At 36.2% G+C, this 14,812-nt stretch overlaps 1 protein-coding gene across 1 annotated transcript in view; it reads left to right on the forward strand.

The window, feature by feature from the left end:
- The window catches only part of Znf804a (zinc finger protein 804A), a 196,677-nt gene that overhangs the window by 152,635 nt on the left and 29,230 nt on the right, over nucleotides 1–14,812 (forward strand). The window contains 1 exon segment of the mRNA XM_028884449.2: nucleotides 12,915–13,058. Coding sequence (XP_028740282.1) covers nucleotides 12,915–13,058 — 144 coding nt within the window.

Consider the following 14,812-nt stretch of genomic DNA (forward strand, 5'->3'; position numbering starts at 1 on the left):
CCCAAGGATGTCAACTGAATGTAGCCTAACAAATTACAGTAAGACTAGACACAAATCATATCTAGGCTGAACACAGCAATACAGTAGGAAGAAAATGGTCCTAATAACAGGCAAAAGAGTCAGGGGTACCCCCCATTTTCACTCTCAGGAGTTCCCCAAGAACACCAAGCTATGCAACCATAACATATAGGCAGAGAACCTATCTCAGACTCATACAGGGCCCATGATTATTGCTTCAGTCTCTGTAAGTTCCTATGATCCCTGCTTAGTTGAATCTGTGGCCTGTGTTCTACTGGTGTCTGTCCTTGACCCCTCTGGTTCCTACAATTCTTCCTTCTCCCCTTCTGCAGGGTTCCCCTGGCTCCACATAGTATTTGGTCCTGGGTCTCTGCATCTGCTCCTATTAGTTGCTGGATGAAGCCACTCTGATGACAATTGGGCTAGGCACCTATCTATAAGTATAGAATAATATCATTAGGAATTATTTTATTAATTGTTTGTTTATTTCAAGTCATATTTGGTTCTATCCTGAGTCTCTCAACTGTCCAGCCTCTGGTTCCTAGCCATCTAGACAGTGTCAGGCATGGGACCCCTCTCATGGCATGGGCCTCAAGTTGGACCAGTCATTAGTTGGCCATTCCCACAAGTTCTGCTCACCTTTACCCCAGGACATCTTCCAGGAAGGACGCAGAGTAGATCTAAGATTTTGTGGCTTGGTTGATGTCCCAGTCCCAGTACTACAAGCCTTACCTGGCTGTAGAAGATGGTCTGTTCAGGATTCATATCCCCTATTACTAACAGTCTTCGATGAGGTCATTCTTGTAGATTCCAGGGAGTTTCTAGTGCACTAGGCTTCCACATCACCTCCCCCCCCCAATTCCTTTCAATTCTTTTCAACTGGAATATTTTTCTCTTTTTAAGGAAGATACTTAGAGGACTTGGTTGACCCACTCTGCTGGATCATCATCACTCATCATCTCATCACTAATCACTCATCATCTTCAATAAATAACTTGTCCTTTCATTACCTAAAACTGGCCTCCCCTGCATCTTTTTCAGTCACAATCTCAGATCATTCTGTCTCTTAGATCTTCCAGTACATTTCATCATCTTCCCAAATCCAGCCCTTTAGTATATTATCTAGAATGTTGGTTTGTTTGAAATCTAAATAGTTTCTTTCTGTCTTTGTGTCCTAACAGTGGAGAATGAGGGAAATGTTTTTCTTTCCCTTTCACTTTCTTCGTCACTCTAAATTGAGTTAATTGTTCCCTTTGTAAATCTAACGTTCAGTATTTCTGGCCTTCACCTGACTTCTCACTCTCTGCTGTTTAATGTGGCCCTTGCTTGCAGGCCATGCATCTCACTGCTTTCTGGGGCTAGAGATCTGATGTTTTCATTCATATTCTTGGAGATTTGAGAAACTGCTAGCTGTCACCAGTGACTGCCACATTGAGGATGTTCCTTTCAGTACTTTGAATATTCTGCTTCGCTCTTTTTATTGGCATGGTTTCTAATGAGAGTTATTTTTTCTTTTCTAAAACTTGCATGCAAATTTTAATCTTTTTTTTTGGTGCTTGAATATGACCTACCTACACACTTGCTTTTATGGTGTTCTTATTTATAATTTTGGTTTTTGTCTGAGCTTCTTGAATCTGTAGTTTTGTTTAAGGTTATTGATCCAGGAAAATTATCACCCATTATTATTTCACATATTTTTCTGCTCTATTTCCTCTGTCTTTTTCTTTTTTGTACTATCCACAGTTTTCACTACACTCATTGGCTTATTTTGCTCCTTCTTTTGCTTTTTGTGTTTCAGTTTGAAAAGAGTCTACTGGTATATATTTATAGGTATTTATTATAATCTTAGTCACTACATGTCTACTATAGGCATTTTTATTTCATTCAGTGTTCTTTTCAACCTTTCTTGCTTTCCTATCTCCTTATTAATATGTTTCACCTGTTCTTAGGAGGTGCCTACCTCTTCCCTTTGAAATTGCTGTATAGCTATTTAAAATTTCCTCCATGATAATACTAATATGTTTATAGTATTTATGTCTTATTATGAGATGAGATTTACTCCTTGGACTTACTATTTCTAATAAGCTTAGTTGACAGGGACCAAGGATTAGCAACTGAGGTGAATGGTCCATTAATATCAGTTTCTGGTTACCCCACTATATACTGAGCTGAATTAGGATTTTCTGAAGTAGATTTAGATGCTCATAGTCTCTTTGGTTTGACATCCTTTTGAATTTTTTTACTCCCCCATGTTTTCTTCTTTGGAATTATGCAACACCTGCAGCTAAAATTGACTAACATAACACATGGGAGTTCCATTGTTGGAAGACAATTTTGGAAGAAATTGAAGCATTTTATATTCTAATTAATATTAAATATAGCTATTTTCCTATATATGTGCCTCATAGCTATCTACTAAATAATTGATTCAGTCTTTTTCCTGCTGCATGCTATCTTTATTTATTTATTTCCCAGATACCTTGCCAAAACTTTAACTGTGAATTTCTCAATCTATTTTAAAGCTCTGAGCCCTTTGTGGATATTGCCCTCTCAACATAGTGAGGTAGTAAAGATGCAAGGCATAGATTTGAGAAGCTTTCTTTTCCTGGTTTGCAAAAGGTGTTTGGATTGAGCAAAGAAAAATTTTGTTTACCTTATGAGAAGACTTTCATCACAGGAAAGGAAATTAGCTATGGTAAAGAAGGCGATCTTCCCTCCACCTCCCATGCATATAAACTTCCTACTGATGGTTCTTTATGAGAACATAGGAGGAGTAATGGAAGGAAAGTCGTGATATCAAGAAATATGTAAATAGTAAGAGTTTCTGTCTCTCATAATAATATACCACCATCAGATTTGGTTTGTTTGCTTGTTGTTTTGGAAAAGTTAACATTGGGAATTCCCAACTTGACTCTAGGGGTTTCTAATCAAAGTAAACATATCAGTTTCTCCACCTCTCTGAATAAGTTTCTCTTTTCAGAACTTAAAGTGATAGACTCATAAATCAGTACCTAGCCCAATTGTTATCAGACAGTATTCTTCCAATAGCTGATGGGAACAGAGGTAGAGACCCACAACCAAACATTAGGTGGAGCTTGGAGAACCCCACAGAAGAGGGAGAGGAATCATTGTAGGAGACAGAGAGGTCAAGGACACCAGGAGAATACAGCACACAGAATCAATTAAGCAGGCCTCTTATGGGCTCACACAGATTAAGTAACAACCAAAGAATATGCATGGGTCTGCCCCAGGCCCTCTGTATATATGCTGTGATTGTTTAGTTTAGGGTTTTTGTGGGTTTTCCTAACATTGTGGAGATGTCTCTGATTCTTTTATGTGGGCTTACAGAGACTGAAATAGCAATCAGGAAAATGCACGGGTCTGCCCCAGGCCCTCTGCATACATGCAGTGGTGGTTTCGTTTAGGGTTTTCCTAACATTGTGGAGATGTCTCTGACTCTTCACCTACTCTTGGGACCTTTTTTCCTCCTACTGGGTTGCCTAGTCCAGCCTTGATATGAGAGTTTGTGCCTAGTCTTATTGTAACTCGTTAGGCCATGTTCAGTTAATATCTGTGGGAGTCCTGCTCTTTTGTGAAGGTAAATGGAGGAGAAGTGGATCTGGAGGAGAAGGGACATGTAGGGGGAGACTGGGAGGAGGGAGGGACAGGAGGCTGTGGTCTGGTTGTACTGTATGAGAGAAGAATAGAGAAAAAGAAAAAAATTGCATTCTACCCTGTGATCTCTGTTCTCTGGTAATTTGGGGAGCATGAGGATGTGTGTTGTGGCTAGATAATGGCACTCGAACCCTCCATAAGTCAGAACCAAAGCCAGAGTTATTGTCAGCATTTTGCTCTTTCAATGGTAGTTCAGTATTTCTTGAGATCCGGAATAAACTAGTTAAACTCACAAAGCTAAAATAGGCCACTTAAGCTCATTGTCTCAGCTTCTATTTCCAGAGTAACTGAAGCCAAGATCACAAGTGAAACAATTTACTGAGAAATGATAGTATCTTATCCTAGACTGCCGCTACAGCTGAGAAAGTCACAAATAGGCATTAGATCATTACACGCCTCTCCTCTAACTCTCAGAGAAAATGACTAGTGCTTGTAAATTTAAGAGATTTCTAAAGTGAAACAATTACCCTCAATTACTATCACTCATATGCTATAGTTGGACTCTTTGATATCTATTTATATAGAATTTTTTCCTTTTTGAAATCTATGTATGATTTTATGTATATATGAGCTAGAAATATAATACAACACAGAGAGCATTAAGCTTTGGAAAATATGATATTTTTTCCTATTTACTTCAAAGCCGAGATACATCTATCCTTACCAATAAGGAGATTGCAGATAAACATTAATATCAGTGAATTCCTAAAATCACTGATAATCCAAACACAAAAGAAGAATGTCAAATGTCTTCTGGTCCTTACCTGAGTTGTAATAATTATAGGTTTAAAGCAGACAATTTAAATGGTACTGTGAATGGTGTGTAAAACAGACATCTTATTGATGAATATATCCATGGAGCTATAGAAGGCTGTATTTTAAAAGAAGGTTCTGGGAAATCCATAATCCTTTCATGTGAGAAATTATGAAGATAGAAACTGTGCTCTTCGTCCAGTAGTTGAAATTAGATGGGTAGTCGTAAGAAAAGAGAAGCTGTCATTAGCTAATGTAAAATTTATGATGGCCAGGAGAGAGGGTTCAGTGGTTGCAAGCACTTGTTGCTCTTGCAGAAGACATGGATTTGATTCCTAACACTCATATGGCACTTCCTAACCGTCTATAACTCCAGTCTCAGAGGGTCTGATGCCTCCCTCTACTGACTTCCACAAGTAACAGGCATGCAAAGCATGCATACATATAAAATTATAAAAAAAAAAAAAAAGGAAAGGAAACAAAAACCCTTCATGATACTTCCATGCATGATTTCTGCAAAGAACTCTTGGAAAATAACTTTACTTACTTTCTTTCTTGGAAAACTGAGCAAATGAGCACTGAAGTTTACTTCTTACTGTTTAATCATAATCTCCACAGAGATTTGCTTAAAGACATGATACTCAGTATGAAACTGTTTCATTGATCAGTCTCTGCATTTACTTGTAAGAAAGGCATAGATCAGATCGTTGTTTTGTACTGTCTTTAAAATTAAACTTTCTGTCATTGTTTAAAACTAACCTACTTGATATATTCTGTTCAGTGCATCTGTGACTTTTGATAATTTTTTTTGACATTTGACTCAGCCTTTACTTGTCCCTTCTACGATCCTCAAAGTGTCTTGTGATACATGGTTTTCCCTTTTAGATGATAGAATCTGGACTTTGAGATCACCATGGCATTTATGGATGACAATAGTGGTACTCTTTTATCTATAAATGGCTGTTCCTTTGCAATATAAGGAAACTATTTGAACCAGATAAAACATAAAACAGAGCTACAACACTTCCTACATAAAATCTATGACATTTTTCTCACAAAAAATATAACTTCCAACTCTTTGGATACCATGTGTCATAAAACTTCATTTAATTGTGAAAATAGTTATATGAGTCAGTTTCAGACACTACAAATTAAACCTCAATCTGTAAAGCCATGCTCATTTGAAGTCACCTCTATTTCTAATAATCAGTTTAAATTCATGATTTCCCAAGACTTTCTCCACAGGTTTGATAATTTCCTAGAATGGTTTGAAGAAATCAAGAAAATGGTTTATGACTTTTCCTAGTTTACTATAAAGCTGTAATTCCAGAACAGTCATATGAGAGAGATCACAGGCAGAGTCAGAGGAAATGCTGAGGAGTTTTGCAATCCTTGTAGGCATGCTATGCCCACTATTCCTAAATGTCCAAATGTGTCCTTCTATCCAGAGTGCTTTTCACTTCACAAAGTGTTTTGTGGAGACTTATTTATGAAGCCATTACTAGCTACATCCATCATTGGTAATGGGTTTTATCTTTATCCACTTACCCCTATGCAGGGTTTCAGGAATGAGGTTGCAAGTTACAGCCTTGATCATTACTTGGAATTTCCACATAACAGCCCTCATCTTAAAAACTATCTAGGGACCACAAGTCACCATTATCTATTAGCCATGCTGAAGATAGTCATGGCTGGCCATGAACCTGATTCCTAGGGTCAGACACACCTCTAGGATAGACATAATACCTAAGACTTGAGCCCCCATGTGCTTTCTAGTTTATGTCTTGACTCCAAAACTATGGATACAAGTTTAAGTTTTAGGTTTCTGGACATGACCTAAAGCCTAGAACAACATCTAGTTGGGTGTATGGATATACTCATGTATAAGTAGCATACAAGTCACCTGGAACATGCCTAGCTTACTGGGATAAACCTACATTTTGTCTATAATAATAAATGAAGCTACAGAAATTGGACTATAGAACACAGCTGAATGTTAAGTCTGGAAGTTAGCAGGACCGTGACCTCTGTAAGAATGTTTGAAGAAAGGAGAAGACCTGAAATGTAGGGCCACTTTGTCCTGACATGACACTGAGTAGGAGTGATTCTTGTATTTCTGGGACCATATGTTTCGTTCTTCAGGTTCCAGTATGGTGAATATAAACCATCTTGGTTCTGCAGTGTTCCTGTTGTGTGGTTTCATACAGACTGGTTTGGTACTACCTTCAAATCAAGGTGTATGAGTTCTGGATCCTGCCTGGATTCTTAAGTCTGTGGATTTAGCTTGGACAAGGACACATTTAGAGACAATTTTCCAGGAAGTCCCGAGTCTGCAATAATCAAACTGAAAATAAGGTGGCCTGTGGTGGTATTTTGTTTCCCAAAATATTGTGTACCTTAATAAACTTATCTGGGGTCAGAGAACAGAAAAGCCACTAGTTAGGCAGTGATAGCACACACCTTTAATCCTAGCATTCCAGAGACAGAAATCCATCTGGGATCTCTGTGATTTCAAGGCCACATTGGAAACAGCCAGGCATGGTGACTCATGTCTTTAATCCCAGGAAGTTAGCCTTTAATCCTAGGGAGTAATGGTAGAAAGCAGAAAGGTATATAAGGCATGAGGATGAGAAACTAGAAGTATTTGGCTGGTTAAGCATTTGGCTGGTTAAGCTTGTGGCTGGTTAAGCATTTGGCTGGTTAAGCATGTGGCTGGTTAAGCATTCAGGCGTTTAAGCAGCAGTTCAGCTGAGAGCCATTGGGATGAGGACACAGAAGCTTCCAGTCTGAGGAAACAGGACCAGCTGAGGAACTGGCAAGGTGAGATAGCTGTGGCTTGTTCTGTCTCTCTGATCTACCAGCATTGACCTCAATAACTGGCCTCGGGTTTGATTTTATTAGTAAGAACCTTTAAGATTCATGCTACAGTGGCCCAGTTCATAGGCAATAGTTTCGTCTGGTGATGCAAACCTTGATAATTCTGAATTTTAATTAGGTTGTTTGTGGATAGTGTTGGACAGTGTTGAACATGAGTCATGTCCACATTTCATAATCTTTGATCTAAAATTTGATAAGTTTCAAGTAGGTATTTTCATGTTTGGACATTTGCCCACATTGGTATTTCTGTGGAGGCATTCAGAAACAACACCACTTTCCTTTTACAAATGCTTCCAGTTAAAACAGTTGCTAATGTTATATCTTTATTACTGACTCAATTTGTACTAGACTCTTGACAGCTAACGCATGCTCTATTAAAATGTGTAGGATGCAGCAGTAATAGAAAAGCAAAGCAAAAAAACCCTCTACTCTGCTCTCAGGTTACTCACATTCACATAGCAATGTTAATTGAAAGTGCCCAGTTATAACAATCTTACTTTAAAGAAGATGCATATTAATTGCTACTATATGTTGTGATGAAGCTTCTTCCCTGAGAAGCATCATTTTAGAAAAGAAATGTGCTGTCCTTAAAGTGAATCTTTATGCTATTTTCTTTATATACATGATGAACAGATTATCCTTGGGGCCATGGAAAGACCACTAACTTCTCTGTTCTAATTTACTGATCTATAAAATATACTGTTTCACTCAACTGTTACTGTGCTGCAAACTAAAAAATTCTTTTTCTCTATTGCTGAGTATCAAACTTATGGCTTATGCATGCTAGACAGGTGCTCTACCTTTGAAATAAATCCTCAGCACTGAAAAATTTCTTAACTTTATGATTGCATCTCATGACCTTCATATTGCCTTCTTAAAAGTAAAGATTCAACCTTCACTATTTTATTTGAATATAAAACTTGATGGGTTTAACTCTGTAAGATTTTTGTGGGTTTATTCTTCACTTTCTGCCATCATACCCAGTAGACATTTTAAATTTTTTGTTCATGGTTAAATATAGAATGACTATGCCAGCCAAATGTGGATTTGTTTTGGTTTTAGCATATACAAGTAGTTGTTTCATTTTCCCATTATTCAATTACATTCCTTACCCTTTGCTGTGGGAAATTGTGCTGAATACATGTTCACATTCTTCATAATGTGAGTCAATGCTTATTTCAATATCATTCAAAAGGAAGATTAGAGGAGCCATGGAGCAAGCCAGAAAATTACAACTGATATTCTTTACATTCATAAATATTTTTAAAATGCTGGGTCAATAATAATGCATGTGTTATACATACCTATGCCAAATACATAGTAACAAATCATTCTATTTTGCTCATGCTTCTTTTACATTTTAAAATATATTTAGAGTATAATATCATTCCATCTTTTCCTCATCCCATTTCTCTTTCCAAACATTCCTATGTAAACACTGCTCTCTTTAAAATTAATGGCCTCTTTTTCTTTAATCATTGATACGTAAGTATGATTTGATTCCTTACTTCAGTTCATATCAAGATGAAAACAATCTAGTCCAAAATTGTTTGTTGATTTGCTTCATCCCACAGCCTTATATTCCACTAAGCTACCTGTTCTTTAATCTGTTGAAGGAGATTAAAAATAAGAAGAGAGAATGGAAAGGGGAAGGATAAGAGAATGGATGGATTAAAAACATCAGACATAATCTTGTTTGTGACATTCAGAAAGAACAAGGAGAAAACATTGCCATGTTTAACTTATTTGAGTTCTATAAGAATAGTCTGAGGTGATATAGAAGAGGCAGAGACTGTGTTAACTTTGGGGAAGTAATTGGATATGTGTGATAAACACTGAAGGACATTTTATTTCTCTCCCTCCTTTAATTTTATTTAAAAATAAAGATAATTTGATACCATAGACCATATTACTTGAGCTTGAATGTTGATTAACTAAAATATCTTCTATGTCTTAAGCTGGCTAGTCAAATTTTCTAAGCTTTGGTATTCTTGGTTGTAAATTAAGAAAACCTTTATAATGTACATTTCCAATATTTTAAATAAGGATTAAATGAATTAAAGCATTCAAATTCTAAATAAGTCCCTGAGTCCATAAAAGTAATGAATGAATGTTACCAATTATTACAATTTAAAATTAAAATATTTTTTCAAGTCTAAGTTAATGTTGATATCTTTGAAGGACACAATTTCCCAAAGAATATTAATCTGTTCCACTAAATTTTCTAACAGCTAGAGATGGAACACGAAAGAAACAATAATTATTCTCTACTGGAGTATTATTGTCATAAAGATAAAACCTTTATCAGGAAAGAAACACCAAGATTATGTAAGCAAACTTCATTGTGAATGGAATTACATAAAGTAATTAAGAGATTTTACCGACAAATTTCTGTTGAGGAACATTTGATAACTAATTCAACAACTAGTAAAACTGATTCCATTACACCATATCCTACGTATTGACTGCACAGCTACCTCAGATACACACATTTAAACCATGAAGTCATTCTATCACCTTCTGTTTCATTTAAATTGCATGCTTTACATAACATTATTTTCATTATTCAATACACATTCCTCAAGAGCTCTAGATCGGTGTAATTCGTTTTCAGTCTTTTAAACTGTTTAAACGTCAGAAGTGACAAGATAGAAAAATAGGGAATAGGTGACAAACCAGCTGAGACATGATAATTAATCATTTAAATTAATGAAATCATATACAAAATTTTCCATGTTAGATATTTTTACCTTTTCCTATGAAGTAAATAAAAAAAATGAATTTATCTAACAATGAATAATCTTTCATAAATTGATTAAGAGAGTGGACTATTCATTCATAGATCTTGACAAATTGATTAAGAGAGTTGGCTATTCATTCACATATCTTGACAAATGGGTAGTTACTACAAGACATGTCCCACAAATCATGTAAACTTTATTATATATGGTGTGAATAAATTTACTCATTACAATAAACAATAATATAAGAAAAGTATTAATCATTAAATTATTGTTAAACAACTTCTTGAATATGACATATATACATGTGCATATATACATATTTGTGTGTATATATGTTGTGTGTTTGTGTCACTGTGTATGTGTTTGGTATGTACATGTATAAAGGCCCAAAGTAGAGATCAGATTTTTTTTTCCTTGATAAATCTCCACCTTCATATACCCACCTGCATATTTTTGGACTTTTAATTTTACTTGTGTGGGTGTTTTGCCTGCATTTATGTCCATCCCTGGTGCACACAGAAGCCAAGGAGGAGTTCGATCCTCTGGAATTGTAATTACAGAAATTTTTAAGCCACTGTGTGGATTCTGAGGACTGAACTCAGGTTCTCTGCAATCAGTGATCTTAACTGCTGAGTCATCTCTCCAGCTTTCTTTTGGGGTGGGGGATTCAAAATCTCTCACAGAACTTGAAGCTAGTAATGTATTAGGTTAGTTTGACTGGAAAAAATCTTTAAGCATCGGCCTATATCTACGCAAGCAGTGCTGGAGTTATATGTATGCCTACAATCACCCCTTTATCTCCAAAACTCAATGTCTAGGAACATGCCATAGTGGCACATGAGAAATTAATATGTTCAACAATATGTTATGTTCAACTTTAAAGAAATATCTAAGTAAGTTTGTAAGACAGAAAAATAATGCAGGCTGTGATGAATACTGAAGTTTTGATATTTTCTTGAACAGTACTATATAGATTCAATAGATTGTGTAAGTGTGTGTGTGTGTGTGTGTGTGTGTGTGTGTGTGTGTGTGTAAGAATAAAAATTAAAGAAGAGATCATGAATTGAAAGGGAGTTAGGTGGCATGGAGAACTGGAGTGCTGAGAAGTGGCGAAAATTATATAAAGGCAAGACCTTTTTATGTAATTCTAAAAAGGGTTAAGTTTAAATGAATAAAACAGCCAGTATCAACATGTAAAATGCACTTGTGTCTGGCAAAAACAACAATATTTAGGATCACAAAGCTATAGCCAACAGCCATAGTAGTTCATGCTTCTTAATCAGAAGCTCACAGACCTCCCTCTTTTATGACCATACCACCAGCTTCTCATCTGCCTCAGGCATTGATGGAAGAGCCATCCCTGACCTCCACCAGCTGCCACCCTCCAGAGAGCATGCCCTGCACCTGGTCAGCATAGCAAAATATAACCAACCCTCTTAGTGCAGGTGTAGGTGAGTCAGCCCTAAAATTGTCAGCAAGGGAGAGCTGTTCGCATTACTACCTGTCTTGTGGCAGCATGGTCAGCAAAGAGTCTCACCCACTCCCCTACTCCCATCCCCATCTCTCATATGGAGGATCAACTCTACAGCTGTTCAAGCCCAGATCCAGGGTTATGACTTACCCCACCCCAACATCCACACCATCTATGATTTGCTGGAGCAGGCAAAGGGACCTGTCCTGCAGACCCAAAGCTGCAGGATTTCCACAATACAAGATAACAACAGGTTATCCAAAAAGAATCCTAGTGAGGGCCCACCAGAGGCCTCAAACCAGACCAATGACTCTTTGCAATGAACACTTGAAAGTAGCTTTGTGGCATGAATCACTGTGTCACAGTGATGCTTCCATAAAGAGATTTTTAATTTTTCCCTTTTTAATTTTTTCCCTTTTTTTCTCTTGAATTTGTTATATTTGGGAAAGGGTGCAGGAGTGGAGGGTGGATGGAAAGGAATGAAAAATGAATATGATCAAGATAAATGATATAAAAGACACATAGAATAAAGAATAATAAATAATAAATAAATATGCTCATACATCAACTGTTCTTCATTCTCTGGAAGATAGAGTTGTAAATCAATCTTTATTCATGGTAAGCATGACGCATATGATATGATACTGAGTTTTCTTCCTTCCTTCCTTCCTTCCTTCCTTCCTTCCTCCCTCCCTCCCTCCCTCCTCCCTCCCTCCCTCCTTTCTGTCTTTCTTTTTTTTTACCATTTGTTTCTTTCTTTTTTCTTCCTTCCTTTCTGTCTTTCTCTCTTTTTCATTTTAGGTGAAGAACTTAAACAATTTACAGAAAAGTATCTTATCACACAAAGATTCAAGTTTATTTAATTTCAATAAAAATGATCATGGGGCTAATTACAATGATCAAATTAATGCAATTTAGGCAAACAATAGATGTATGTAAATATCTATGAAAGAAAGAAAACACCTCGGTTGCATATGTATGTAGCAGTTCAGAACTCTTCTACACACATTTCAGCTGTTTACTAAAGAGGATTTTCCATTAGCTAAGAATCAGAAATCTAGAGCAGAATCACTGCTGCTGTTGGAATCTCACTTCTAATGTTGGCTCAGAGTAGAGCATGCTCAGTTAATGCTTCTTTCTATATGACTTACTTTCTTGTTTGTATTTCTGCTGGTTTTTTTTTTTATTTATATTGGCTTCATCTGTGAATATTTTATTTAACTTGTAATTTTTTTAAATTTGGTTTGCCAATATTTCGCTATTTGTCCTTTGTCTTGCTTCTAGCTCTAATTACTGTACTAAAGTTTGCAACTGTCAAGGCAATGTAAACTCAAGGGAGAGCTAATTGTGTGAATCCTTGAAATTTTATGTTGCAGGACTATGCTGAGAAGGAGAACACTATTGCCAAAGCTCTGGAGGATCTGAAGGCAAATTTTTACTGTGAACTCTGTGACAAGCAGTATTATAAGCATCAGGAATTTGACAATCACATTAATTCATATGACCATGCTCACAAGCAGGTAAGAAAGAAAAGTCAAAAGATGAGCATTTTTAAGCTTTAATAGTAGACTGGCTTGTTAAGATTATATTAAAGTTTTACCCTTTGCTTTATATCTAGTATCCACTTATGAGTGAGTACATACCACATTTGTCCTTGATCAGAATCCATCCCTAGTGCATGAGCAAGTTTTTTGGAACCCATTACCTATGGTGGGACACCTTGCTCAGCCTTGATGCAGGAGGAAGAGCTTGGACCTGCCTCTGCTGAATGTACCAGTACATTCAACAGAGAGACCTTGCCTTGTTGGAGGAGGGAATGAGGGTTGGTTGGGGGGGAGGGGAGGTGGGAGAGGTGAGAGGAGGGAGGAGAGGGTGATCTGTGATTGTTATGTAAAATGAGTAAAAAATTCCTTAAAAATTTATTTTATTTTCTCCTAATTTAGAATTTTCAAATGTAATTCTGTGATTATAAACCTGGTTTAAAAGACCAAAAGCATCTTTAAAACAAATATCTAATATTGTAAAAAAAAAGTCACTGATGAATGTCATTTATGGTCCACATTTGTTTTGAAAGCAATATTCTACAGACAATGATCTACTAAATGTCCTCAAATACATAGCATTTTAAATTTTTTTGTTCAGCACTACAGTCATTGTGCATCAGTAAATTTTTACATGCGCAGGCTTCTTGCATTCTTTAACAATGAGTTATATGTGCTGGGAAATGCATCTACCTTGGTCAATTTTTATATGATATAAATTTCCTTAGAGTGTACTTACACAAGGAAGGATATCTATGAAATCAGTAGGTGGTATGTTATTAAGTGACCTATCATCATCCCATACACCATCTACAACTGACAAAATCATTGTAGGACTCAAAACTATGCTCTATACAGAAGCAGTCTAGATACAAACTACCTTGAAAATCATGAGGAAAATGGCCCAAGGATATTGATAAGTATCTGCATGATGTTTATAGGCATAGTTTATTTTACTGATATTTTCATACTAATATCAATTATAAATCCAAGATTCATGATTTGCTAAGGTATGCAAAGATAAATTTAAAGTAATGACAAAGAAGTGAAGCTAACATTGACTTTATTTTTTAATGTGCCTATTATTTACCATGAAAACTTTATTTGTTGTTTATCTAATGACAGAATGTCAGGGTTAGCATCAATTTGTAAATATTTTGTTAAACATCACCCACAAACACTATTCTAAATTAATTTTGGTATAATCATAAAAACTATGTTTGAACGGATCAATTCACACTAACTACATTAATATTGGGTAAAACTAGGATGAATTATCCAGTACAAATAGGAAAGACTGGTGGGGAATTATCTCATTAAATGCTTATAAGACAATTATATGCACTGTATTTTACTTCCAATGTTCCAGTCTTTCCTATTGACTAAATTGTGGTCAGGGAAGCTGTGGTAGAGGAAAGTCAACCTTTACTTACATACATGACTAATTGATACATGCTTAGCTTAAGGAGCTGTCCCTGACTTATTTCTTCCCCTGATGTCAGTAGATCCTGACACTCCTTTGATTATTCCTAAATGATATGTCGTATGTCTCTTTTGACTAGTTATTCTAAATCCATGGATGTCTATGCATTAAGACTACTTGCCATCTTTCTCTATTTTGACAGTAAATGCTAAATTGTCCAGATTCAATTTCACTTAGGTAAGCCTAAGGAAGTTTCCAGTTCCCTGTGCTCTGTGAACTTAGTATACTAGTTTCTCTCTCTCTCTCTCTC

The sequence above is a fragment of the Peromyscus leucopus genome, chromosome 4, assembly GCF_004664715.2.
Source record: "Peromyscus leucopus breed LL Stock chromosome 4, UCI_PerLeu_2.1, whole genome shotgun sequence".
Lineage (NCBI taxonomy): Eukaryota > Metazoa > Chordata > Mammalia > Rodentia > Cricetidae > Peromyscus > Peromyscus leucopus.